The 26,844-nt window shown below is 32.6% G+C and overlaps 4 protein-coding genes across 6 annotated transcripts; 2 read left to right on the forward strand and 2 right to left on the reverse strand.

Moving 5' to 3' along the window:
• The first annotated feature begins 1,626 nt into the window (after window positions 1-1,626).
• LOC103499633 (aldehyde oxidase GLOX1) lies at window positions 1,627-4,549 on the forward strand. The gene is made up of 4 exons (XM_008462673.2): window positions 1,627-2,269; window positions 2,715-2,875; window positions 2,968-3,331; window positions 3,477-4,549. Exons 1-4 carry the CDS (start codon window positions 1,766-1,768, stop codon window positions 4,287-4,289), a joined length of 1,842 nt encoding a protein of 613 aa, XP_008460895.1. The 5' UTR covers window positions 1,627-1,765; the 3' UTR covers window positions 4,290-4,549.
• A 4,764-nt stretch (window positions 4,550-9,313) lies between these two features.
• LOC103497925 (casein kinase 1-like protein 3) lies at window positions 9,314-12,931 on the forward strand. 3 transcript variants are annotated; one of them, XM_008460346.3, is made up of 15 exons: window positions 9,314-9,674; window positions 9,768-9,808; window positions 9,952-10,021; window positions 10,178-10,326; window positions 10,415-10,510; window positions 10,632-10,702; window positions 10,810-10,871; window positions 10,961-11,024; window positions 11,197-11,281; window positions 11,366-11,492; window positions 11,587-11,669; window positions 11,780-11,840; window positions 11,926-12,062; window positions 12,199-12,386; window positions 12,493-12,931. In XM_008460346.3, exons 1-14 carry the CDS (start codon window positions 9,599-9,601, stop codon window positions 12,376-12,378), a joined length of 1,302 nt encoding a protein of 433 aa, XP_008458568.1. In that variant the 5' UTR covers window positions 9,314-9,598; the 3' UTR covers window positions 12,379-12,386; window positions 12,493-12,931. The 3 variants fall into 3 exon arrangements, 2 of the variants coding, with proteins under 2 accessions (XP_008458568.1, XP_008458561.1); XM_008460339.3 differs by having other exon boundaries at window positions 9,315-9,674; window positions 12,487-12,931; XR_007821035.1 differs by lacking the exons at window positions 12,199-12,386; window positions 12,493-12,931 and having other exon boundaries at window positions 9,459-9,674; window positions 11,742-11,840; window positions 11,926-11,976.
• A 1,644-nt stretch (window positions 12,932-14,575) lies between these two features.
• On the reverse strand, window positions 14,576-22,186 carry LOC103497944 (probable lactoylglutathione lyase, chloroplastic). The gene is made up of 9 exons (XM_008460367.3): window positions 21,912-22,186; window positions 20,756-20,960; window positions 20,511-20,635; window positions 20,265-20,329; window positions 19,337-19,549; window positions 19,147-19,194; window positions 18,479-18,586; window positions 18,117-18,257; window positions 14,576-14,723 (listed from the first exon to the last, which is right to left on the reverse strand). Exons 1-9 carry the CDS (start codon window positions 22,051-22,053, stop codon window positions 14,682-14,684), a joined length of 1,089 nt encoding a protein of 362 aa, XP_008458589.1. The 5' UTR covers window positions 22,054-22,186; the 3' UTR covers window positions 14,576-14,681.
• A 783-nt stretch (window positions 22,187-22,969) lies between these two features.
• Window positions 22,970-26,543, reverse strand: LOC103497953 (ninja-family protein mc410). The gene is made up of 3 exons (XM_008460376.3): window positions 26,409-26,543; window positions 23,983-25,223; window positions 22,970-23,778 (listed from the first exon to the last, which is right to left on the reverse strand). Exons 2-3 carry the CDS (start codon window positions 24,959-24,961, stop codon window positions 23,282-23,284), a joined length of 1,476 nt encoding a protein of 491 aa, XP_008458598.1. The 5' UTR covers window positions 24,962-25,223; window positions 26,409-26,543; the 3' UTR covers window positions 22,970-23,281.
• Between the last annotated feature and the right edge of the window lie 301 nt (window positions 26,544-26,844).

Raw genomic sequence — 26,844 nt, forward strand, 5'->3', positions numbered from 1 at the left:
ATTTTAAAGGAAATATAGTTCTTGAGCATGCAAAACATTATAAAAAATTGAAAACAATAATACACTTGGTTTTCAAAAATTATAACAAAATACAAAATGATTACTAAACCGACCTTTAATTGTTACAAACAAAGTTTAAGAGATCTTTTGTTTCGACAATCATTATATTAAAAAAATTTATAAAAATGTGTTTTAAACACATTTTAAATTTTGTTGCTTGATCGTGTTCCTTTTGACAATCTTAAACGCAAAATACTCTCTAAAGTTTAATTATTATTGAGTCAACAATCGCAAATTTTAGAAACCTTTCTCCAAAAATATACCAAAAAAGGGGAAAAAATATCTTTCTTTTATAAAGGAAAATTATAATGGTTTGAAATACTCTTATGATCTAACAGTAATATATACTATTAGTCTATTATTAATAGAATTTGATAGATTTTGTTATATTTGCATTTTAAAAAAATATTATTATATATGTTAATATTTTGAATCTTAATGCTATACTTGCAACTATCCCAAAAACATTAATCTTATAGACCTACTCGAAAATCTATTTGTTTCTATTTCTATCCTTTGATTTATAAATTCTCTCTCAATGTTTTTTCTTTTTCTATCCTTCATTAACCTATCTAAGTATTACTTCCAAATAATAATCTTATGATAAGTAAAATACATTTTTGTCCTTTTAAGTAATTTTTATTTGGTCTCATAGTTTCAAAATGTCAGCATTTTCGGTTTTTGATTTTAATCGTTAAGTTTCAAGATTTACCCAACTTTTCACCAAATACTCACTTGAGTCTTTGATATTAACACGGGCTAATTAATTGAAAATAATTATGAAGTGAAATTTTAAAACTAATTTTTATAGTAAAAAGATTATGGAACTCGATTAATTATACATAAATCTTTTAATTAAATTAATTAATAAACTTTAAAACCAAATAATGAAAGTGAATATTTAGTTAAAAAAATTAGGTTAAAAATGTAAATCTTGAATTCTTTGGACTAAACAGAAATAAAACTCAAAATTTAAGAACTAAAATTGTAACATTTAAAAGTCTATAGAACAAATATAAGCTAAGCCCAAAAGTAAAGTCAAATATAAAACACAGCTAGGCCGAACTAAACTTATGATTTATCCTTAAAAAAATAAAACTTTTAAACTTTGGATCATATCGTAAAAAGCTCTATAATGATAGTTATAATTATACTCTTAATTTTTTATATATATAAATTGAGCAATCAAACTTGGTGCAAGTGTTAAAATTGAACACAAAACTCACATAATTGTAGAAAAAGTAACCTTCATAGAAGTTTCAACCCGTTCTATTTTTAGGTCAAATTTATATAGATATCGTAGTTAAGTTTGAGAGCTCAATTTTTACAATTGGAAAGAACGAGGTTATAATTGCAACTACTACCTTGTTTTGCATTTTCCTTAAACTTTTTTACCATACTTTTATTAACCTCAAGAACTTATGGCTTAAAAATCATCCAATTTTCAATTTCCCTTAAATTAATTAATACCTAGAATTAGTAAAAAAGGTTAAGTTTTCCCCTTCAAACAAGGAACCACCAGAGGCTATTTTAATGATCCCTTAACTGATTTGTTTGAGCCATAAAATGCATTATAGAGAAGGAGACAAAAGCTGAGGATCAAAAAAAACAAAAAACCAAAAACAAATAAAACAAAAGAAGAGGAAAAATTGTGTCATTATAAACACAAAGCTGCCATTGAAGAACAAGGTAACTCAGACCTTCAATGGCGGCCTTTCTCAAGGCAGCTTCCCTTCTCCTCCTCCTCCTCCTTTCTCTCTTCTTCGTCTCTGCTCCCGCTCAATTCGATACCGTAGGTGGGTCTTACGGCCCCGGTTCCAACTCGCTCGACAAGGGTTTGAATGATATATTGAACGGCAAACCTTCGACCAATAAGAATGAGGGTGGTGTGAAACCTAACCTTCCGGGAATAACATTTAAAGCGAGTCCACGACCGGTGGATAGATCGGGCACACGTGACTTCCCAACGACGTTTCTAGGGACATGGAAGATGGTGTCTAGAAACTCCATGGTCTCAGCTATGCACATGAATTTGTTGCCAAATAACAAGATGATCATGTTTGATGCATCTGCATTTCACATTTCGCAAATCAAATTGCCTAATGGAAAATGTTTCCCTTTCAAGACTGATCAAGGTGAAATACTGCAAGATTGTTGGGCTCATGGCGTTGAGTTTGATATCGAAACCGCTAAAATAAGACCACTTACGGTTCGTAACTCACTCGATTAACTTATATTTATATTTAGCCTATAGAGAATAGTTTAAACAAGACTGATAAATCTAGTAGGATCCGGAATCTCCCACTCTTTCTTTCTGAAGAATTGACATATGCTTGTATGCTCATTAAACTATGCTTATGTTCACTGTTTTGCATTTTAATTTAGATAACGCTTATGTATTGTTATATATATAAAAAAAATGCTTAATTAAACATCATTAATTATCCAATCTATGTGATAAATATTTCTTGTTTAGAAAAATAATTTTTTTTCTCGTGACCATTTGTGATTAAATGCTTGAAGATAGACACACTATTAACACTATCGGGATGCACCCAATTCTTTTTTATTAATTATGTTAGAGATGATGAAAATCTTTAATTTCCTATTTTGCCCTCAATATAAAAATAATTAAGAATTTCTCGTGACGTTAGATGCCTACGGATCCATGGTGCTCGTCGGGAGGGCTCGACGTGGAAGGAAGATTAGTAAACACCGGTGGTTGGATGGACGGAACCAAAACCGTACGATACCTTACTGGATGCGCTACTTGCGATTTTAAGGAATATCCAACGACATTGGCAAGTGCACGTTGGTAATTATTATTAATTAATTTCATTTTTTTTGTTTAATTAGTTTTATTAATTCATAAAATCCGTTAACAAACCGACGCCGGAAACATTGTAGGTATGCGACTCAGGCCACCATGCCGGACGGCGGTTTCATCTTGGTCGGCGGCCGGAGATCTTTCGATCTTGAATTTGTTCCGCCAGAAGGAAAAGCAAATGCAAAAGCTATTAAAATGCCATTCTTGGACGAAACAACTGATTTGGATGAAAACAATCTTTATCCTTTTGTTCATCTTTCTACCGATGGCAATGTCTTCATCTTTGCCAATAGTCGTTCCATCTTGTTCAACCCTAAGACTCAAACTATCGTTTACGAATACCCGGTTTTGGACGGCGGGGCCCGAAACTACCCCGCGTCGGGTATGTCTGCACTCCTTCCTCTCAAGCTCTCACTAGCTAATCCTGAAGGAACCCCTGCAGAGGTATGTTCTAACCACCATGCAACTCAAAAGCTTAAACTTAACGAATTAGAAAAATATAGGGTCGATAAGAACAAAATATAACTACATGCAAAATGCTATTAGTAAAATTTCAAACTTAAGCTGATGAGTTACGATGAACAATCAGGTAATCGTATGCGGTGGAGCGAAACCGGAAGCATACCGATTGGCGGAGAAAGGGAACTTCTTGCCAGCATTGCAAGATTGCAATCGTATAGAGATCACAAAGCCAAAGGATGTTTGGAAGAAAGAAATGATGCCATCTCCGAGAGTAATGGGCGATATGTTAATTCTCCCAACCGGCGATCTCTTGATTATCAACGGCGCTACTTCTGGTACATCCGCATGGAATTTCGCCGAAGCCCCGAATTATTCACCGATTCTTTACAATCCCGACAAACCCCAAGGTCAACGGTTTAAACAACTAATCCCCACCACAATTCCAAGAATGTACCACTCCACCTCCGCCGTTCTCCCCGATGGTCAAATCCTGGTCGCCGGCAGCAACACTAACGCCGGCTACTTATACCAAGCTGTCAAATACCCAACGGAATTAAGGGTGGAGAAATTCTCTCCGCCGTATCTCGATCCGGCATACACCGCAAACCGCCCTGCCATTCAGGTGAACCAATTGGAAGCGAAATGGCAATACGGACAAGATTTCGTAGTGAATTTTAATTTAATCATCGACGGGGTACTTGATCGGGAGAATGATATTAGAGTCAACATTTATCCGCCGCCGTTCACCACACACGGTTATTCAATGAATCAAAGGCTTGTTGTGTTGCCGATTAGGGAAATTGCGGAAACTGGCGCCGGGATTTTTAGTGCGACGGTGGTGGCGCCGCCATCCGGAATAATTGCCCCGCCGGGGTATTATATGCTGTTTGTGGTCTATCGTGGAATTCCAAGTGTGGCAGCTTGGATTCAAATTAAGTGATTTAATTACGTTTGAATTAAATCATGTCGTTATTATTAATTCTCTTTTGAGATTATAATTCGGCTCTCCATTTTGAAGAAGAAAAAAAATTTGGTGGTGGATCGTCACTCTTTAATTCTTCCTTTGTTTTTCTTTTTTTCTTTTTTTCTTCCTCCGATTTTATTTTTAAATCATTTAAATTATTTTACTATTGTTTATTGTTGTGATTGTTTATACAAATTCTGTCTCAAAGAAATCGGAGATATTATTTGAGTTTTTTTTTTCCTTTCTTTTTTGAGTTTGGGGTAGTTTGTTGTACACTGCATTTTTTTTTCTTTTTGCCTTTTTTTTTAAATTTATAATGTAAGCCTTTGTGAAGGTTTGGATTTTCATTTTGGTCCTCTGCTTGTAATTTGATTTTAAATTTTTAATGTGTTTGTTTTAACTTTTAATTAGTTTTTAATGATATTGATTACTATTTTGCTTCTAAACTAATTTCAAAAATAAAGTTTGTAATCTCATGTAAGTACGAATAAATTGTTTACTACTTGAGATTAGCCGAACAAGTAGGAGTTGAGTATTTTATTTGGCCAAAGAGCTTTTAGATGTATTGTGCATTCAACTCTTCGAACTACTTACTCGTCTCAACCGAAAAGTATTCTTGAATTTATTTTTTTATTGATATATATATTTTTTACTCAATAGAATGCTCAACTTTTCTTTTTGATATTCGTGAGTGTCCGGATCAACTTAAGCGTATTTTGATCAATCTCACATGATCACAATATAATGCTCTAACTCCAAACTAAGTTTCATGATGATCATCTCTTTGCTGGTATACATTTTATAAAACACTGCAGACATATCAAACAAATATAGATCGACAACTCGACTAAATCCACCTCAATATAAAAAACATAACTCTTTTAAGAAAAAATCATCCCATCAACAATAAGATGAATGAGCCATAATAATTTAATTATTCACATTTTTATAGGTATTTTATCCCTTTGATTGTTTTAGAATGCCCACTCAATGGGCCCAAGTCGTTTGGTTTGATTGGGCTAAGGCAAAATGAAACTCTCTCGTGCATGTGGAATTTCCAGCACTTGAATATTTGCTAACCAACAAGTTGGCGCTCCTGCGAATATGGTATTATCGCTCATCGAAAAAGAAGGGAAAAAAGTTGGAAAACAAACCCTTTAGAGGAGAAGAGGAAGAAAGAAGAACAATAACCCTTCCTAGTATCGGGGTCTAGGGGCGGTGCACCCTAATGGAGGTTCGAGGGCGTTGCCTTCGAAAGCTATTTAGTTTTTGTAATTATTTACGATTTTTACCTTAAGATTTAGATGAATGCAATATATAAATTCTCTAAGCTACAGCGTACTATTTTATTATGAAACAGTCTCTTGCTTGTTTATTTTTAATAACTCTAACGATACTACAATTAATTCAATATCTTAGTTTATATTTTTTAAGTATAGTTTTATGCCATTGAAATTAATTTGAAGTGATTTAAAACATTTATGTAATTATTCTGAAAATGAAAATACTGACATTAGGTATTTTAGAAAATCCATCCTATATATAAAACTATAATTAGACATTTTTGAAATGTTGAAACTAAATTTGATATGGAATTTAAAATAGCAAAATAAAAAATTGTGTTTTAACCAATTTTGTTTTATTAGAAACTAAAAGTCAGAATGAATAAAGATATGACGTGATTTAAACAATTATAAATTTATTTATTTGTTGGTTACCTACGCTCTGACAACGATGTTTAATGACTTTCTTAAAGAAAAATTAAATGGGTGTGATTTTGAATTTTACCCAAAGAAAATATATGTCCAAATAAATTGAGTAAAATATGACGTTTTTGTTTATTTATTAGTTAGTTTGCTTTTTTGAAATAAGAAATTAAAGTAATTGAGGCATCTTTTAATGTTTCTAAAAATATTTTTTTTTATTATTTGAGAAAGTTGTAAAAACCATTTGCTTGCTCTTGAATAAAAATGATGACGTGAGATCATGCAAATAATGAAAAATAAAAAAAAAATGATTTGAACGAGCAAATCTTAAAAGCATTTTTAGTTACAACAAAATGATAAAATTGAATTCTTTTTCTTCTTATTTTGCTATATTTATAAATAAATTATCTATTTGTTATATACGAAAAGAACCCGAAAATAAAAGTAAATTTTTAAGAAGCAATATGGTTACTCTTTTTGTTGACGCTATGATTTTAGTAAAATTGTCAAAAATAGAATATTTAATAAAATATTTACACTTTATAGAAAAATTAAATATAACAAATTTTGTCTTCTATTGGTTTTGTTCTATAAAGTATAAATAATTTGTTAAAATTTTCCTATTTTTGAAAAAACATCTTAATTTTATCTTTAAACATGTTCTTTTTAATAATAGTAAGTCCTAAGTAAAATTTTAAAATACTTTTGAGGTAACGACCAGTTAATTAAAGCAGAACTCGATGCAGCGTATAGAATTTCTTTTTTAAAAAACAATCCAAAATCAGTTGAGTTGGTACTAAAAAAACCTTCTATTGCTACACTAATATGTACCTATTCCATCAACATTCAACATTTTACGAATTTATATTGTTTTTAAACCTTTCATGTAAAATTGAAAATACTATTAATCTTGTTTGTACTTCCATGGTAGGAACACATTTAAAACTTTAAAAACTACAGAAATTCGAATAAACATACATATGTCCATATAATTTAAGAAAATATGGAGACAAAAAAAAACATAGTTAAAAACATTATTTTCAACCATAAATTTTAATTCAAACCTAAGAATTCAAAAGAAAAAAAAATAACAATAGAATTAAAGGCAGCTTAAATACAAGGTCATAGCTTTTAAATATTTATCAAACCCAAAAATACTACATATTTAAAAAAAAAATATTTTCTCAAAAAAACTTTTTTATTTTAATCATTCGAATTTAGTTATACGAATTTTCATACAATGAAAAGCTGGATTTGAATATATTTTCATAATTTATAAATGAGAAGGCTAACATACATTAATTTTTCACAAACAAAGACAATAAAAGAAGTTAACAATCAGCTAATGGTACAAATTAATTTAAAATTTACTGACTAGTAGAAAACTAAAATATAAATACTAAAATAAAATAAGTAGAAAATCAAAATATTATTTTAACGTCAAGAAAATAAGACATGTGAACAAGCCGGGAATTGCATAGTTTAGTTAGAGCCAACAACTGAGCAGCCAAACTATTTTATATTAAAAATAAATCAACACGGTGCTAAATAAAAAATGGAAAAAATAAATGAAAGCAACACAATAAAATAAATAATATTACGGTTCAAACTTCAAAGGGAATATATATATATACACATACACATATATATATCCCACTTGGTCAGAACCAATATCGGAATTATAATTTAATTTATCACACCAAACTTCTAATTAAACAAATATAAAAAATGAAATATGAATAAAATATTGAAAGCAATCCGCCAAACTAATCAGTGACTTAATAATTTAATATAAAAAGTTAGTGCAATGATTTTTAAATTTGCGTTTGTTATCTATAAACAGAAATTATGTTGGAAAAATATTAAATTAATTTTAATCATTCTAACTAAGTTATTAACAATTTTAAAATCAAACTCAAATAAATATATACTAAGATAACAAATCCCATATTATTAAGATTATTTTACATAATTTCAATGTTCATTAATAAATGGAGAAAAAGCTTAAAGTTAAAAAATGTAACGAAAGAAAACAAAAATAATCCATAAATGAGACATTCGGAGATAAAAAAATTATTATGTATTACTTTCGTTGAGTAATTTATTAATTTACTAATAAAAATTTTAACATTTACAAATTCTCGTCCATCATTTCACCTTATTAAATTACAATAGAATGAAAGTACAAATATTTCTTGGAGTTGGATGGGTGAGGTTGAGATAGAGTTAGTAACTCCGTTCCTTATTTAACACATCTTTGTCAAATTTTGCGTGGGCTCCACAACTTATTAACACCAATTTAATGACTTAAAGTGAAAATTGCTTTCGGGATAGGTAGAAGTAAATATATATATATATATATATATATAACCATTTCTTGTATTTGGTAAAATCAATTGGGACTAAATTAATTTTTAAAACACTTTCATTTTATTATCTCTATTTTAAAACTATTTACGAAATACAGTGAATTTCCTTCAATTTTCCAAAATAAATTTAAGTTTTTGTTTTATATATGAAAATAGTTTAATTCTTTTTATGTTCAATTTCTCGAAAAACAATATTAGGTATCATTTAGACTTTTCAAAATGTTTTAATTAATATTTAATATTTAATTTTATCCTTTAAAAATAAGATTGGTTTTATATATCAATTGCCCTATCAAATTAACTTTCCAATTTCCATGAGTTGAATCCATCTTTTTTTCTTTTTTAAATAAAACTATTTCCTTTAATATTAAAAAATCAATATACAACAACAAACAAAAACATATTCTTCTAAAAATCGTCAAAATCTATAAATCATAAAAAAAAAAAATTAAGAAATCAAAGTAAGGTTTTTAGTTATTATATTTAAAACGAGATAGTATTCATTTACACCACTAAAACCTACCTCTTCAAGTTTCAATAAATTTATCAATCACTAATTTATTCTATTTTAGATTTTATTTTATTTCAAGGTCGATTCTCATTTTTTAGATGCACACTGTATTTTATTTCTATAAATCTCAATAAATTCATCGAACAATATTTTATTTCACTTTTTACAACTAAATCTAAATTCTATAGAAGTACGTTGTTTACTTCGTACATCTCAAACTAAACAATACTAAATAACCCCTCACGCTTAACAATTTCAATTCCATCACTAATAACCCTAAGTGAGGAAATAAAAAAAGAAAAAAGAAAAAAAGATCAAGAAGTCAAAAATAACACGTAGGATGAAATTACGAAAGTAGCCCTAAGGCTTTGAAGATTATCCCTTGGAGTCCAAGGTAGAATTAGAAAGAAATGCGTATAACAAGGAAACGCCCTTGGTCTACCTGTCCTTTGCCTGCTGGTCCTCGTCTTCTTTTTTTGTGGCTTCCGTTTCTTCATTTATTTATTCGTATTTTAATCTCTTTATATATAAAAATATATAATTATTTATTTATTTATATATATCTGAATTATTCTTTGTGTTATATATATATAATTTTTGAAATTTGTTTGCGATTTGATCTTCGAAATCTTCGAAACCCTCGCTTTGTTCATGCTCTGACCGATCTCCACAAATTCGATCCACTTTTCATCTTTCGGTATGGAGCGCGTAATCGGCGGCAAGTACAAGCTTGGCCGCAAGATCGGCAGCGGATCCTTCGGTGAAATCTATCTCGGTGCGTTCTAAGGACTGGATGTGTTTGAATTAAATTCTTCTTTTGTATTTTTTGTGATTTACGACTGAGAATTCTTGTGATTCTTTGTTTCAGCTACTCATATTGAGACGTTCGAAATCGTTGCTGTGAAAATTGTAAGTTCTGATCGTTTGACTGAATTTTGCGTCGTTTGTTTCTGTATTTTGTGGATACTTTCTCCGATGTATCTTAGTTGAAGTTTCCATGCGTGGATTGGAGTTTCCGGAGTTTACTTATGTGTTTGGTTCTTTTCTGGCAGGAAAACAATAAAACGAAGCATCCGCAACTGCTTTATGAGGCTAAATTGTATAGTATTCTTCAAGGAGGAAGTACGTAAGCGATTTTGATAGATTTTTCATGTTCTTTGTAGTTCAATGCTTGTGTTGAAGGACGATACCAGCTTTGATGCTTGTGTTGAAGGACGATACCAGCTTTGATGTAACTTCTTTTGCTGTCGCCTGATTGTTGTTTTCTTCTTAATTCAGGCGGTATTCCTGCTACGAAATGGTCTGGTATAGACGGGGAAGAGAATGTGCTTGTCCTTGATTTGCTTGGACCAAGTCTCGAAGATCTCTTTGTATATTGTGGGAGGAAGTTCTCGCTGAAGACAGTCTTGATGTTGGCTGATCAAATGGTATGTATCACTTCCTGCTGTGGTTTACCGGCAAGTCTTAAATGCTTTGAGGTCTCTTCTCTAGTCTCATTCATTTTCATTTTTGAAGATCACAAGAATAGAGTACGTTCATTCCAAAGGATTTCTGCATAGAGATATAAAGCCGGATAACTTCCTTATGGGCCTCGGACGCAAAGCTAATCAGGTAATAATTCTGTTTCAAGTTTATCTGTTCTTATTATCAATGAATCACTTCAAAATTTTCTTGCTAGCTTCGTTTTCTTGGTTGTATATTGATTCTTATCTTAGCTTCATTTCGTTATCAGGTTTACATTATAGATTTTGGATTAGCAAAAAGATATCGAGATGCAACTACCAACCGACATATCCCTTACAGGTATCCTTTCAATTACTTTTGGAACTTCTTTTAAGTTTCTATCTCATTTTTTAAATCGATATGAAATTGCGATATAACCTTCTTTTATTTGTAATCTATCTTACCAGGGAGAACAAAAACCTAACAGGGACAGCTCGCTATGCTAGTTGCAATACTCATCTTGGAATCGGTAAGTCGGACTCCTGAGTTTACTACTAGCATATTGTTCACTGAATTTTAACTCGAGCCTCATGTAACCTCTCTCCTGTCTTCTTCTAGAGCAAAGTCGGCGTGATGATTTGGAGTCTCTCGGATATGTGCTTCTATACTTTTTGAGAGGAAGGTATACCATTGCCCTCACTACTTTTATTACAATCAATTAGCTATGCATAATAGTGCCTCCTTCATGCAGAAGAATGTCATGAGATTCTACAGAATGTTGTATTAATATCCCCTTGTCCCAATTCAAATACATTCTATCTGCATATCCTAATAACTTAAATTTCAATTTATAGCCTTCCATGGCAAGGATTGAAAGCTGCCACAAAGAAGCAAAAATATGATAAAATATGTGAGAAGAAGTTATCTACTCCTATTGAGGTATGTTTAACCAAATCTCTTGCGTCTTCGGTAAGTGTATATAATCTGGAGCTTATTCAACTATTTTTGTTATCATTCTCAAAGGTTCTATGCAAGTCTCATCCAGTGGAATTCGCTTCATACTTCCATTACTGTCACTCTCTGACATTTGATCAGCGACCTGATTATGGATTCTTAAAGCGATTGTTCCGTGACTTGTTTGCTCGTGAAGGTAGTGATGTTTTGGTGTAAAACTTTGTTCAACCATTTTCCTATTTGGATGAGACGTGTTCTTCCATGAACCCTAATTAAATGTTTTGGTGCAGAATATGAATTTGATTATGTTTTTGACTGGACAATCATAAAATACCAGCAGTCACAGAAGAACAGAACTCAGCCACGAGTATCTGTAAGTATCTATCACTAGTTTGCAGTTTTGTCTTTATGTAATGATTTCATTGGGAGAAATTGGAATGAACAGATTTGATTCTAAGTATGGTCTATTGCCTCTTACTTCAGCCGGTTGTTGGTGGTACACATAATCATCATGCCACACCTATGGAAGGGGAAAATCGTCAAGGTTAGGTTTCTGCTGGATGCATATTCATGTCAAATTTACCATTGCATTGTTTAAAGTAAGTGACTTAATATTTATTTTTCATCAGGTGGGTTTAATACCTATTCATCAGCAGAGGTTACGGATCGTGTTAGATCTGATAATGTTTCAAGCCCCGCAGTGCGACTGCATTTCAAACAACCAACTCCAAAGAATTTGAGTTCTGACAATGCTCTTGACATGAATGTAAACGATCTTCTTTACGGCCTCTTTAAAACAATCTTATTTATGGAATAATTTCATCCATTATTTCTTACTATGGTATTTGCCCTTGTATGTTAGTGTTATAATAACTTACTTGTGGTCTATATTAATAATGTAGGCTCTAAATGATTCTCGCATGGCTACTTCATCATTTACACCTGCTGGTAGCTCAAGAGGAAATTCTTCTAAACCGTTGCAGTCAACCGAATCTCCAAACCGTGTACAGGGAAATGGTCACAGGATTGGCCCTTCAAGTAGCTGGATTTCATCATTACAGAGAATCTCATCTGCCAAGTGATCAAAATGGTAAGCCCTCGGTATATTGACTTGGTGCTGTTTAGATTTTGCCGTTTGTTGCTCTAACATGTTTAGATTTTCTCTAACCATTTACTACATCATGATTTAGCAACAGATCTGGCCAGGACACTATTCTAAGCTCTACATCTATGAAGCTGCAAATTGTGATGATTTGATGTTATCTTTTTGCAATGTAATTGAAGAGATTCTGATGATTTATTGGCAGAAGCTACAACATGCTTGCTCGTAAAATGTGTTAGTCCCTGAACTATTGCAAGCTCAATGTTATTCCTTTTTTTGCAAAGGTGACTAAAAATGCTTTGGTGGTTACAGAATTCCAACTTTCTAAAGCATGGCTTCTGCTGTGTAAATAGAAGTGAATCACAGCAATCTTGTACCTATGGTTCTATGTAACATTACTCGTGTGAAAGAATGTCGTGCTTTTTAACCAATTTTTGTTACTATACTTTTAAGATTCCTTTTGTAAGGCAATATCGATGGGTAGTACTTGTTCATATTGCCCAATAATATCTCTTTTATTATTGTGAGTGCAATCTTTAAACTCTTAAGCCTACTTTAGTCTAGAGCATGAAACTGCTACTGTGGCTTTTATGATAGGATCCAAGTATTAGCTTCTACAATTACTTACTAGGTTCCAGGCGTTTACAAGAAATTACCTTTCTGCCCAAATAGAAATTTATTGAACTGACTAGTTTATGAAAATCTCTATTTTGAACTTATAGTTTGTTGCATTGTGCCGAAACTATCTTGGAAAAAAAAAGTTTGCTTATGTTGCTTTGCAGGTTTGAAGAAGTTAATTGGACATTTGAAGAAGTTTTCTGAAGAGATACAAATATGAGCTTTACCTTGGTTTATTTACAAATTTTCCCTATTTGTTTTCCATTTTCAAAACTTTATATATTTCATGTCTTTTATTTACACTTTAAGACCTAAATGTTTTGCTTATTTCTTTTTCCCCCCACTTTCTCAGGTTTTCTTTCTTCATCCAACTCAGTTTTCCCCACCACTTCACAATTTAATCATTTTAGTTCCCTTTGATCATTTTATAAATGGTTTTTAATTCTTCCTGTAGCTAAATCTTTTTTTAAGCGTCACTTTGAAATGAACTTAGAATTTTTATCTTCCAAGAGTTCTATAGTTGAGCTATTTGATACAGGGGCTTCTAAACATGCATCAACATGTTAAAGATGAAATATATCTACTTTTAGCCTTTCATCTTGTGCCTATTGAGAATATTAGACGTTTTATATCTTTTGATAGTACCTAGAAATTCTTTTAAATAACTTGGTCTGTCATCAGTTTATAGGTGTGATTTGCAGGAATTTTTCCCTTCAGATTTGTGCAATATGAGAAGATTAAGGAAGGGACACAGGTTTTCGGCAAATTGTTCGTGAATGAATTATCCAACCATTTTTCTAACGAGCAAAGCAACTATTATGTGGACTATCTATTTTGGCATATCCATGACTATTGGGCAAGTGATCATCTGTGATGCTGCTATTGTTCAACGGTTTTACTGTTGAAATTTGTGAACATGGTAATTTACATCCTTACTTTTGATCATATGGATTTGCAGAATTTAAAAATCCTTCTTTAGGCATTACAAAGATTAAAGAATCCTTTGGGTCGTTGCTAACACCTGATATATTGAGGTTAGAATCCAACTCTACTTTGTCGATTTTATGTTAAATCCTATAATTACTTGGAGAGCTATTAGTTAGGTTCGAAGTTCTTCGAATTACTCAGAAAGCAATGAAGATCTTCTGGATCGTCTTGCCTCCAGAAGCAGAATGTCTAAAGTGACACTATTACCGTCTCCTTTGAGTGAAATTTATGTAAGGATTAATGGTCCAGCTTCGAGAAAAATGCATAACAGTATTTATCTTTTTACTGGATTCAGGTAAAATATATTGCCATGGTTATTTTTACAAATGAGGTTTAAATTGAAGGTTTTATACTTACCCAGGCCGATCTTACATTTAAATTAAGGGTTTCTTAAACCCTGAAAACATTGGATTTAGCTTCCTCGTTAAGGGCACCAAATTTCTTGAGAGTTTTAAGGAGATGGGATGATAAGTCATTGGCGTAGGACACGAGGGTGGTGTTCTATAATAATTGAAAAAAGTGATAAGTGGGATAGGAACGTTTAAATTGAAGGGAGCAAATTCTGCTGCTGATGATGAAGAACATAATAGAGGTTTTTTATTCTTGGTGCAAGTTCAAATGTACAAATTGGTTCGTGGAGAAGAAGAAAAAAAGGGTAAAATATGGAAGAAGAAAGACTCATTCCAGCTCCTTGAGGAAATCAACGTTATCTACAAACACCTGCACAATACACAAAGAAAACAGGTAAATAAAATTACCGTCGTGAACTTTTTTTATCTATTCTTTTTTTTTTTTATGAAATTTAAAAAAGGAAAATGCAAGAGAAATTTTCAATTTAAAAAAACTTTTTTAAAATTTTTTAGAAACAAAAGTAATCTGTTCTTGAAAATACGGCAAAATTTACTTATCCATTTTTAGATTTTGATAGACCGGTAAACGTAGTCTTAAATTTTACTATATATTTTAATTATTTTTAATAATTTTATCATTCATAATAATTTTCATTTTAGGTATTAAATAAAAGGTAACAATTCTTCGAAAATTTCATTAAAATTTAGGAATAGTTGCAAAATGTAGCAATTATATTTAAAATAATTAATTTTTTAGAAAAATTTAAAAGAATAGTAAATATAACAAAATCTGTGTGATAGATCAGAGAGCAAATGAGGTCTACTACTGATAAATCTACTACTGATAAATCATAAGAGTATCAACAACAAGAGTTTATAAACGATAGATTTACAATTTGTTTAAAGATATTATTATACATTTAATAATTATTCTTAATATTCCTATCTTTTATAATTATCCTAAAATTTAGACCCTCTCCTTCTAAAACGTCTTTGATTTTCAATCAAATATTAAAGGTGAAGATTATTATTAAATGAATAAAGATTAATAACTTAGAATTTACAAAAATAATAGAAATTTGAAGTTTTCGTTACTCTGGATGAATTCCTTTTTGCTTTTTATGAAATAACCGCGAACCCATCAGTTAATCTACACCAATATTTTTATAAAATAAGTACAAAAACTTTTACTGTATTTAGATCCTGTATTAAATATTTTTTCAGACCTCATTAACTTTAGTTTTTTTTTGTTCTATTCCTACTTTCTACATTCTCACTCATTGACATTTCAACTGTCACCAAAACCTTTTCATCAAGCTCCCCATAATTCTTCGATTTTCTAGCCCTTTTCTCTAAAGTAGAAGCATGATTACGTTTGTCAAATAGGGTGGTCTATTATATTCCAAAGGCGCATTCTACAATTCAGGTTAAACAGACAAACTCGAAAATCATTTCTGCCTAACTTGGTAAGAAAATCGTCTATCAAAAGGTGATTTTCATTGCATTTAATTCCAATGATTCTAAGCATTATACAATTATAATAATGCATTCTCCAACCACACACAGCAATAAAAATGTTGTTTGCACAATAGATTGTTAACTTTTGTAGCAAATTTTTTGTTCTCGAGCAAAACTTCCGCAAACACATATAGGATCTATTTGGTAAAATGTTTGTTTTTTTTATTTTTTAGAATTAAAATTTAAAAAATGTAACTAATTCACTTGTTCTAAAACAAGAAACTAATTTTTAAGATTACTCAGGAAAAATGAAAATGAAACCCACTCGTAAAACTATGAAAGAAAGTTCAGAATGAAAAGAAAAAAAAGTATTAAAAGATATATGTTTTTTAAAAACAAAAATCATTACCAAACTTGATTTTTATAAACAATAATTTTAAAAACAGAAAAAGCATACACAAAACATAAAATGGGAAAGGCCTACCAAGGGGCTTAGTTTTTCAACAAGCTTAAAAAATGTTTCACCTCAGGCAAAATGTTGTTCCCAAAAGAGAGAAGTTCCTGATCTAAGTAAATAAATAATAATGACGATAATAATAAAAAAGGTGTTCCTGATCTGAAAAATTGTCTTAGATAACTACACAACAAAGTCAAGCACGTTTTAGGAGTTGCGAGAACCTTCATATATCACATTAAAGATGTTCTGCGTGAGCACACAAATCCTAAACTGAAGTAATCGACAACCAGTTGAACCAAGTTTGTCAATCTTCAACTCTTACGAAACCACAAAGAAAAAGTTAACAAGAATGCTTGGGTTGGTTTGGGTTGGCTTGGTTTGTTTTGACATTTATGGTCTAGTTTGATATCAATCTCATTTTAAGATATATATATATGTATATGTTTTTTATGTACTAAATTTTCAATTCTGTCCAAAAACTGGAATTTGAATTTCTAGTAAAATTCTAAAAGGAAAACATATAGACTTACAATTATAGATAAAAGTGGGAAGTTTGATGTAACTATTCTTTTTTCAAAAACCAAAAACAAAAAAGCCAAGCAATTATCAAATTAGGCTTGAGAGATACGATTTAAATCGTTTTATAAGCCAAAACCATCCAAATCACCCAAATATCTTACAACTTAAGCCTGTCTCGATGGCTTTTTGGTGGTTGATTTCAAGTTGAGATTCTCTCTAAATATCAAACAGCCTCTTACCTCTCAAATCATTATAGAGGTTTACATTTTATTAATTAGGTAAAAACAAGCTAAGTTTTGACTTTTGGGGGTGGTGTAATACTGCAAGTATATTACAAATTAACCGAACAATTTTAGTTTTGTTAAATGGTGTTGGACGGAATAGAGGGATTGTATGGTAAGAGATTTTCTTTGTTCTTTATGTTCAGAACAAAACACCGAAAATGAAAGAGTGATATGATGAAATGGTTGCGGTTATTTCTCAATAACCTAATGATTTGTAGTTCAAAGTAATAGTAAGTGTGTATGGGAAAGAAAAGGATGGCTAGTCCACAAAATAAAGAGAACATAGGTTCTAAAACCGGAATATCTTAAAAACTCAAAGCATCACATTTGGAAAGTAGCACTCTATCCGACAATCTTTGACGTTTCTAATAAAAACCGTGACTATCTAGTCTAACCAGGATGATCCTGTGAGATGGAATCTAGATAATTTTTCATAATTTCTTGTCATATCTTTCGCCAAATAATTATTAGTTGGTCATTAAACTTTGTCTAAAAGGGTCTGTGCAAACTTAGTGGAAGGTGAGAGTGAATGATCTAATTTGGTTAGTACTTCAAGGAAGTCTGGAAACGGTGGGTAGGCCTCCAAAGAAGGGTCCTAAAATTAGTATATAATTTGCTTAGGTTTGGAATCGGTCTCCAAATATTATTAGAGCACCGAACATGTTAAGGATTGAGTAGGCACATGAAGGTTTTATTGATTAGTTTTGCCAAGGCCTTCGATTTAAGGCAAAAGCTTTTCATGGAGACAGATTTGACTTCATTGAACTCACTTTTTTTTGTTTTACTTCGTAATCCAGTTTGAGGTCGGTTGTTTTAAGAGGGTTGGGATGGTGGTCTGTTAGTGCTATTTATTTGGTTTATCCAAACATTTAGATTTCTATTGTAACGAATTTTTTGTCATTCCTGCTAAATTTCTACTCTTAATAGTTAGCGAAAGTCGAGGCAGATAGAAAAACACTGCTCGCTAAAATCAGATTCCAAAGAAGGACTTGTGTAAAAGATAAAGCGCGAAGGCATGAAAAGTGAATTATCTCGAGAAGCTTACCGTCTTCCAACCATCGGGATCCAAGCAAGCGGTAATCTTTGTGTTAATTCCAGGCAGCGGTCCGGCTTCTCGGGTGACCTTTCCCCCGCTAAGTTTCACTGCTTCTGCAGTTCTGTACACATCGTCTGTACCAATAGCAATCTTCTCGCAGAGAAGGACAGACATCAGTCTTAGTTTGTTATATAACCTTATAAGTTCAGTAACATCTCATTTATTGATATCACGAAATCAATAATGAGAGTAAATAATTAACAATTTTAGAATAATTTGAAACTATGGTAACTATTTTTACAAACCGAGCTGAATGTTTGGAAGATTTGTTAAGAAAAATGATTTTATGAAGATTGGAAAAAATATAGTACCTGTGCATAAGCATTCCCTTTTTCATAATCCGTGACACCGTAGTTATATGTCAACTCCATAACAGCATTTTTGTCTTCCGGACCATAACCCATCATTGCTATAGTATACTATAAAAGAGCAGTCATAATATTAGTATATCATATTATTAGATTAACCGACACACACAAAACTCACAATAAAGCTGAATATGATATGCAATGGAACACGTTTAACCAGTCCAGGACTGTAATAGAAACAGGCAAGCTTAAAATTAGTTATTATGGCACTGATATGGATAAAAAATAGTACAAAAATGAACAAGAACAGAGTTGATAAATGGTGGAAACTCACGATAAAATCAACCATGTTCTGATAGCCAAGGCATGTAGGTTCACATAAAAAATGGATCTCAACATGAGGGAAGCATTTTAAAAACGAAAGTTGTGTTAAAAAAATAACCTATTTTCTGCAATAAACACATTTTGAAGACTCTACATGTCCTTCCAACGATTCAATTCCTTCAATATACGTACATTTAAAATATTTCATTCACATTTCTCCACACATTTGTAATTTTGAATCCTTCTTCAGAAAGAAAATATTCAACTTAGCAGAAATTATCTTCCAAATATAACGAGAAATTTTAGGTGGAATACTTCTAAACTACAATCAATTATAAGATTTCTACCTTGTAATCTGGATTATCACGTTTACGTAGAAGCTCCATTCCATAAGCCTATATGGAAAATTCAAAGAAAGCCCAACAGTAAATATTACTCACATCATTGATATTCAGAAAAGTTAAGGAAGAGAATAAGAAATGAATCAAACAAAGACTGTCAACTACACTTGAAAGAATCCCAAGTACACAATCTTACCTTCTTATAGAAATCTATTGAACGATCTAGATCACCCACACGAAGCATTACTTGGCATAAAGGTTCAGGAGTAGGTCCTCTTTCAATAAGCTCAAACTTATAACCATCCGGATCTTCAACAAAAGCAATGACGGTACTGCCACCTTTCACGGGGCCAGCTTCTCGAGTCACTTTGCCACCCTTAGCTTTTATGAGTTCTACGGTCTTGTAAACCTATCAAGGAAAAGAAAGGAAACCATTTTTGAAGAGAAATGTTGCTAATGTCCTTTTTACTAGACAGTGGCGCAGTTGGCACGCCTAGGTGGCCAAAAGAGTAAAAACTGATATGATAGGAACACGAGAGAAAATAGAGTAAAGGAAAAGCTAAGTTAAAATTATGAAGAAACAATCAGAAGTGTACATGCGAAGTGGAGAATTGCGTTTCCCAAGACATGCCGGCGAAAGATTAAAAAGGAAAAAAAGAAAAAGGTTTTACCGAAACAAAAATCAAATTTAAGATTTTTTATTCTTAGGAAAAAGGAAACAATCGAGAGTTATAAACCAATCCAATATAGAGAGTCTACTAAAATATCAAAGATAACAAATAATTATTATTTGCAAGTTTAGAATTTAAACGGCCCAACAATGGGAAAAGATGACCTCAAATTTCATGGTTTAATATATAAAGAAAAAAACGTACAACAAGCTATACTATGGACGAACTCATTTTTCCATTAAATCTGGAACAATATCTTTTGTGCTATGACTTTGAAACAACAATTGAAGAACAATAGCTTGCGTTTTAGCTTGCTCATTCAAATTATTGCCAAACCCTTTATAATAAAATGTTGCAAAGCATACGGAATACCAAAAGTTTTGGTTTGTAAGTAAGGATAAAATTGAACATGCAAAGACCAACGGAAAGCAGTTTCCAAACAGAGGATCTTACATCTTCAACCGCAATACCAAAATGGCCAAACCCAGCGCCAATATCATATTTGTCGACCCCATAATCTGGAACCGTGACCAACCAGAGTCAAAATAATTAGACATATTTACAGACCACGAGTATCTCCTAAATTCTTTGTAGGAAAATATCCTGTTAAGTACCACATTTTAAGAAAGTACAGAAGAAAACTAAAATTTCTGAAATTACATAAGTAGCCAAACGGCTGCTAAATAGCTCATATCTTACTGTAAGTGAGCTCGATCACGAAGTGGGAATCCTCTGGACCAAACCCAAGGAAGGCATTTGTGTATTTCTCCTCCGGTATGTCACGTTTTCGTAGGAGCTTCATTCCAAGGCACTCTGTATAAAATCTGCGCAACAAACAATCAGTTTTTGGTCTTTCAACCTTCTTATCTCTCTCCCACTCTCCTTTAAGAATTTCTTATCTTATTCCTGCATTAAATTGAAAATGGTATCTAAAACAAACATACTTTATGGTCTTGTCTAGATCTCCAACACGATAGACAACATGTAGCATTCTTCTCTTGTCCTGTTTCACCCAGTCTAAGAGATTTTCGGAGGAAGAACTAGTGCTTGCTTGGGCTGCATTTCCAGCTATAGTCATCCCCATGTTGCTCCCTTCTCCCCTTAACATCTCAGAAGCTTTCAGACCAAAGTATTGCGACTGTGGAACAGCTGTAAAACAATTTATGATCATGCAATTGCCTAATATCAGATTATCAGTTATCAACGAGTCATTAACAAATTCTTTTTTTCCGCTCACTAGTGCGTATAGACCATTTTTGATGTCGAGGATTAAACTTCCACCAGACATTTATGGCAAAAGCCCCGTAAAGAACGCATAACAATTAACAAAGGTTACGGCAAAGCCTGGCTGTCACAGACGATAAAATCCGTAAACAGATAAATGAAGGTTAAGTAAATCGATATCTCTATCCAAATATCAAGACCACTTGAAAAATATTAATAATATAAAACAGATTATTCCATTCGACTCACTTACAAGTTACAACACAGTTCATGAGTTCAAACAGAAGAAAACAAAATGTAAATAAAATTGTTAGGAAATTCATGCCATTAACATTATTCTTATGGACGAACACTTCTCGACAGATAAAGAATATCCAGGAACGAATAGATATAGATAGATGGAGACAAATGCGTATCAGAACTTCAACACATTAGCAAAAACATAAATATAATTTAGGAACGAAATTGTTCACGTTGAACATCCACCGAACTGTTGCCAAAAGAGAATCAGCAAATCCATAGATGAAACCACATATATGAAATTAAAATCGTTACAATCACAAACCGTAATCCGAATTCAATTCACTACAACAATCAATTACATCTTAAGCCAGCGAGCCACTGAATAAATTTCCTACCTAATACAGAAGACGTAACATATTATTCAACTGAATCGACGTCGAACGGAGAAGAACAGAAGTACATAGCAAGCGAGGATATCCACCAAAAAAAAAGAGCAAGAAGCATCTCGGAGAAGTCAACCGAAATGGAAAATTAGTAAAGCATAGTGCTAATCAACAAATTAAGGATCGACAACGAAAGAACATAGAGAGAGAGAGAGAGAGAGAGAGAGAGAGGAAGCGGAGAGATACATACCACTGCCAAGTTGCAACAAAGCGATCCTGCGCGTAGTGTTGAAGGAGGAGAGAGAGAGGCCGGAGCGAGAAAATCCGGAGAACCTGAATGCCGATAAAGAAGGGCGAACGGAGAAGGAAGCCATTGGAGTTATCCTCACCATTCTTCACGAACTCTTTCTCTCTCTCTTTGAGAAGTTGTGTTGTGTGTTCGCTTTGTTCTATCCGCGCTGCTGTAACCCGCGAGCCAATAAATCGATGTAATTCGATGCGAAGCAGACCGAAGAAACATAATCAATTGGTTTATATATATATATATATATATATTTAAATTAATAACTCATCCACCTCGCGCTTAATTTCTCTCCGCTGTTAAAATGTAAGGAAATCGTTTTAAACCATACAATTGTTTGTAAAAATTTATTAATATAGGATATTTTAGAAAAATTATTGTAAATTACCAAAAGAAAAAACTATCGAAAATATATATAACCAAAAAGTCTACGATATCTATTAAATTCATTCATAAAATTTATCAATATTGCAAACACTTATTTTCAAAAAAGGAAATAACAATATGTATTACTTTTAGTTCCCCTGCGTTAAATTTAATACCTCACGTTTAATTTCTCTCTCCACCATTCATTTTGTTCAAGTACTTCTAAACAAGTTTAAATAAATATATTGAAATGGTCAATTTTTAAAAGTACAATAACCAAATCAAACAAACTACATAAACCCAAATACTACAACTAAAAATATAAGGATCGAAATAAAGCCTCAAATAAAAATTATTATTATTATGATCTCTAGGGGGAGGATGCATAATTTTGGTTGGTCCAAATCAAAAATTGTTTTGAAAATTAGACAGAGAAATAAATTTCTGCCACTATTTTCAACTATGTATAACCACCACTATCATATAATTTATAAGAATGAGATTTTACATAATTGTAGAAGAAAAAAAACTTGAATTAATGTTAAAATATTTATTAAAAAAAAAAGACAGATTATTCAACATATTTTGCTTGAATTATAGATCTTAATCAACAAGACAAAGACCGTTAGAAGTTAGCAATGTGAAAATCAACTCAATAGTCAATATGACTATTAAACTTTAAGGATGAGAATTATAATACATAATTAAATTATAAATACATCAGAAATACTTGGAACCCCTTCAGCTTACCTTTTATCATACGAGTAAATAAATTACAAACAGGTGTGCCTTCAAAACCCATCTCGTTCACCGGCCCTTCTTCGACTCCCGACATTTTCATTCTAAGCAAACATCGTAAATGCTATCCTTAGAATTTAAGGATACAGAAGTACGACTTATAGAGGAGATCCTGTTTAAGTGAGGTCGTAAAGAATGTAGATGGTGATACCAAATCAGCTTTGTGCAGAGGCAGCAGGATTTTTATTTGGAATGGTTGGGGGAGCATTGTCATTCTGCACACTAAAACTCTCGTCGTTGGCATGTCGAATGAACTCTTCTGGAGACATGTGAGTACCATGGCAAGCACAGACAATTTTTATCTGGTTTGCATTATATTTATATGTTACACCAGAGATTGTCTTACCTGTAGGGCCTGGAGCAGTGGTGGAAACCCAAGGAAGGTTTGGGTATGAACCACATCCCCCAAATTCAATGTCTGCAGCAATGCCTGGCTTTATAGCTGGAAAATCGAGGGAGACACCCGCTGCTTTTGACCGTTCTAATACGTCTTTTGCATTCATATTGGAACTGCTCCCTTTTGCATGTTCCGCTCGAGAAGAGGATCCCTCTTCCATGGCAGGCTGCTTGTTATCGCCTTTAGTAAGTTCGGTCACCCTCCCTCCATACAACAAACCGTCAGATGAAAAAGGTCCAATTACTTGCCCAGGAGCTATGCATACAAATACAGACAGCATAAGTAATCATCTTAGCAAACTATTTATTGACAGAAGCATGGTCAATTGAAAGTTTTGTATGGGTTTACACCGAATGAGGATAATGTAAAATCTATTTATAATAACGTATTTGTTAGATCGGTTGAAATAATGACATGCAAACAAAACCATGTTGTTTTGGTCTGAAATCATGGCTATACCTGAGCTAGATGATGCACCACCAACACCACCATAGGGATGATGGATCATTTGTGGATGAGAAACCAATCCCCATGCCTTATCTTTATCCATTGCTGAAATCTGAAGTGGTGAAATGCCAGGCATAAGAGGCAAGTTTCGAGGGTTTATGTGTTCAGCCCCTGGTCGGTCACCATTTACTGTAGGTCGCACATGCTGAATTCCAAGTTGCAAATGACCAGATGTGCTGGGTGCACCGAGACTGTTAGTATCCTTGACTGTTATGGGAAAATGCACATTATGCATATTCAAGGCTTGAACAGCGTCTGAAACTCCAACTGATGAACTGTTAAACCTTTTCTGCCTACTTAAGTCTGCACCACTTGAATCAGAAAATCCACAGATATCCTTTGAACCCTTAGGCAAACTAGTTTCTCCTATACATTGTTTCGAGCTATCATCATGTTTTGATGCTAGCCTTGATGTCGAACCCTCCGCTCTAGACTCTACTACATCTCCTTTTTCGGCGGTTGAACCATCTTCGGTAGAGGAAATGTATGATGCCCTTCCCTTTTCATGTAGATCCACATGATGAGATTCTCTTTCCTGCTTCTTTTGACTGTTCATTTCCATTAAAAGCAACTTTCGCTTGTTGCCGATCTCCGGCAGATTTTCATCCTCAGCTTCTGCATAATTACTTTCAATCCAGGCTCCTTTCCTCTTCAAATCGATGGAAGAGTCTCCATCTACAACAACCTTGGACAGGTCATTGAAGAAATTATCTTTAGATGGAATTGAATTACTTTGGAATGATCCAGTGTCTGATTCTTGCCTCTCATTATCTCCATGAAGAAAACTCTTAAAATCATCAACCAATTTATTGCCTCTATCGCTTTCCTCAGCATTTGCACCTGAGGAGCTAGTAATTTTACCTTTAGACTTGACAGAAGCTCCACCCAGGGACAGACCCAAGCTAAGCTCAAGCCCATCCTCACTCTCCATTTTTCAAACTAAAAGTTCATTGACATCAATCCCTTATGACTTCCAGTAAGTAAGGCTTTGGCAGCGGAAGTAGGGAAGAAACAACAGACATACACACTCAGCCCTAGCTTATGTACAAAAATTGCCCTCTAGACGCTAATAGATCTACAATCCTCAGAGAATTCAATCTTATCACAGATAATGATGGAAGAAATATCAAATAGAATAAATCTCACATGCGGCATCAAGACATCTAGTGCAGTTAATGACGATATACAATTACCTGCAATGTAGAGGAACAGCATTTAATTTCATGAAATTTAAGTCTACCTCAGTAATAAATGAGAACAAAGAGTCAAACAAAAAGAACAGAAAACAATTGTAAATGAAGAATTTCTAACTAACAGACTACTAATTTGTGACGACTTAATTATAAAGTTACTGTATATCATTCAAACAATTCGCAGCTGTAGCTCGTATGATATCAGTAAGTCAAAACACAAAGTTAAAAGTTAAAAGTCAGAACACAAACAATTAGAGTGAGATTAAGATGAAGTAAGCAAATGGTGATTTAAGTGAGCACAAATAAAAGTCACCCCCCCCCCCCAGAGCACCCTTTTATGTGATCATTGTAAACTCCAATCTAAGAGTTCAATCAAACTTACATATCATAACAAACATTGCCGTCAAGGTTTATCACTTCTTTTTTAGGTAACATTGACATAATTCCCCACAACATATTACGCACCCCCTAATACCAATAACAGAAAAACCAAGGTATCTGCTGGAAATGCAATTAGCAACAGCAATTCTCGTTTTCAAAAACTGAGCCAAATTTTGAAAACTAAAAAAGCAGTTTTGAAAAACTTATTTTTGTATAAAATTTGACTAAGAATTCAAGTTTTTCTTCAACAAAGATGAAAGCCATAATTGAAAATTCAGGATGAAACAAGCATAAGTTTCAAAAGCAAACAACAAAAGCCAAAATCGTTACTAAACTGATCCTTACAATTCTTATAGCCCAAACCAGATCACCAGGTCGGCAAGGTCTCCTAAATAAATTGGTGTGGGGTATGTCAACAGTATAATAATGCAAGAATTGCTCCAGCTATCTTTACTAAATCCAAAAATTCCAACATCTATATGCTCAACGAAAATATCAATTTGATGAAGTTTCTTTCAATAATAACATCGCTTAATTTTCCCTAACAAATATCTCAAGACAACTCAATGTCACAAAATACATCAAAACCCAATATCACAGTGGAGAAAATCTAGACGGATGAAAAACTTTAGAATCCAAAGCAACAACAACAGAATTCAAATTAAGAATCGTGACATATTCCGAAAGTACTCGAAATCCTTGAAGATAATAAATGAAATTTTACATGCTAAATCAGAGGCACCTACCACAACAGTGCACGCTACAAGCAAACTTATGAGGGGGGAAAAAAGAGCATAGAAAAACCTGAAATGGAAACCCTAAAGCTTCAGCCATGGCGCCTTGAACAGAGAGAAACAGCCGTGGAAATTTCGGCAATCTGCAACTCTGAGAAATGTTTCATCCTCCTTTTTTTTTCTTTTTTTTTTTATTTCTCTCTCTTTTTTCAGTTTTCCTTTTTCTTTTCTTTTTTTTCCGCTCGGTCCCTTTCTTTTAGGCACGTGACCATTGTTTGTCCCGTTCCTCTTACTTTTCTTCGGATTTATTCTTTTCCATTTTTTTCCTTTAATAAAATAACTTTCGGGACTATATATATAATAATAATATTAACAACAACAATATTAGGTGTTGTAGAGAGTTCTCGGTTTTTATTTAATTTTGGTTTTCTAGACCATCGGTCGGTTAACATTTCCTTTTTTAAAAAAAAAATTAAATCTATATAAGTATTACTTTTTACTTTTTT

This window comes from Cucumis melo, chromosome 5, assembly GCF_025177605.1.
Source record: "Cucumis melo cultivar AY chromosome 5, USDA_Cmelo_AY_1.0, whole genome shotgun sequence".
Taxonomy (NCBI): domain Eukaryota; kingdom Viridiplantae; phylum Streptophyta; class Magnoliopsida; order Cucurbitales; family Cucurbitaceae; genus Cucumis; species Cucumis melo.

Coding starts and splice junctions, on each gene's coding strand:
- LOC103499633 (XM_008462673.2), top strand. CDS start 1,766: ATGGCGGCCTTTCTCAAGGCAGCTTCCCTTCTCCTCCTCCTCCTCCTT. Junction 2,270..2,714: donor CTAAAATAAGACCACTTACG/GTTCGTAACTCA, acceptor TCGTGACGTTAG/ATGCCTACGGATCCATGGTG. Junction 3,332..3,476: donor CTGAAGGAACCCCTGCAGAG/GTATGTTCTAAC, acceptor ATGAACAATCAG/GTAATCGTATGCGGTGGAGC.
- LOC103497925 (XM_008460346.3), top strand. CDS start 9,599: ATGGAGCGCGTAATCGGCGGCAAGTACAAGCTTGGCCGCAAGATCGGC. Junction 9,809..9,951: donor AAATCGTTGCTGTGAAAATT/GTAAGTTCTGAT, acceptor CTTTTCTGGCAG/GAAAACAATAAAACGAAGCA. Junction 10,022..10,177: donor TAGTATTCTTCAAGGAGGAA/GTACGTAAGCGA, acceptor TTCTTAATTCAG/GCGGTATTCCTGCTACGAAA.
- LOC103497944 (XM_008460367.3), bottom strand. CDS start 22,053: ATGGTGAGGATAACTCCAATGGCTTCCTTCTCCGTTCGCCCTTCTTTA. Junction 20,330..20,510: donor CGTGATCGAGCTCACTTACA/GTAAGATATGAG, acceptor TCACGGTTCCAG/ATTATGGGGTCGACAAATAT. Junction 19,195..19,336: donor CAATAGATTTCTATAAGAAG/GTAAGATTGTGT, acceptor TTTTCCATATAG/GCTTATGGAATGGAGCTTCT.
- LOC103497953 (XM_008460376.3), bottom strand. CDS start 24,961: ATGGAGAGTGAGGATGGGCTTGAGCTTAGCTTGGGTCTGTCCCTGGGT. Junction 23,779..23,982: donor TGGTGCATCATCTAGCTCAG/GTATAGCCATGA, acceptor TTGTATGCATAG/CTCCTGGGCAAGTAATTGGA.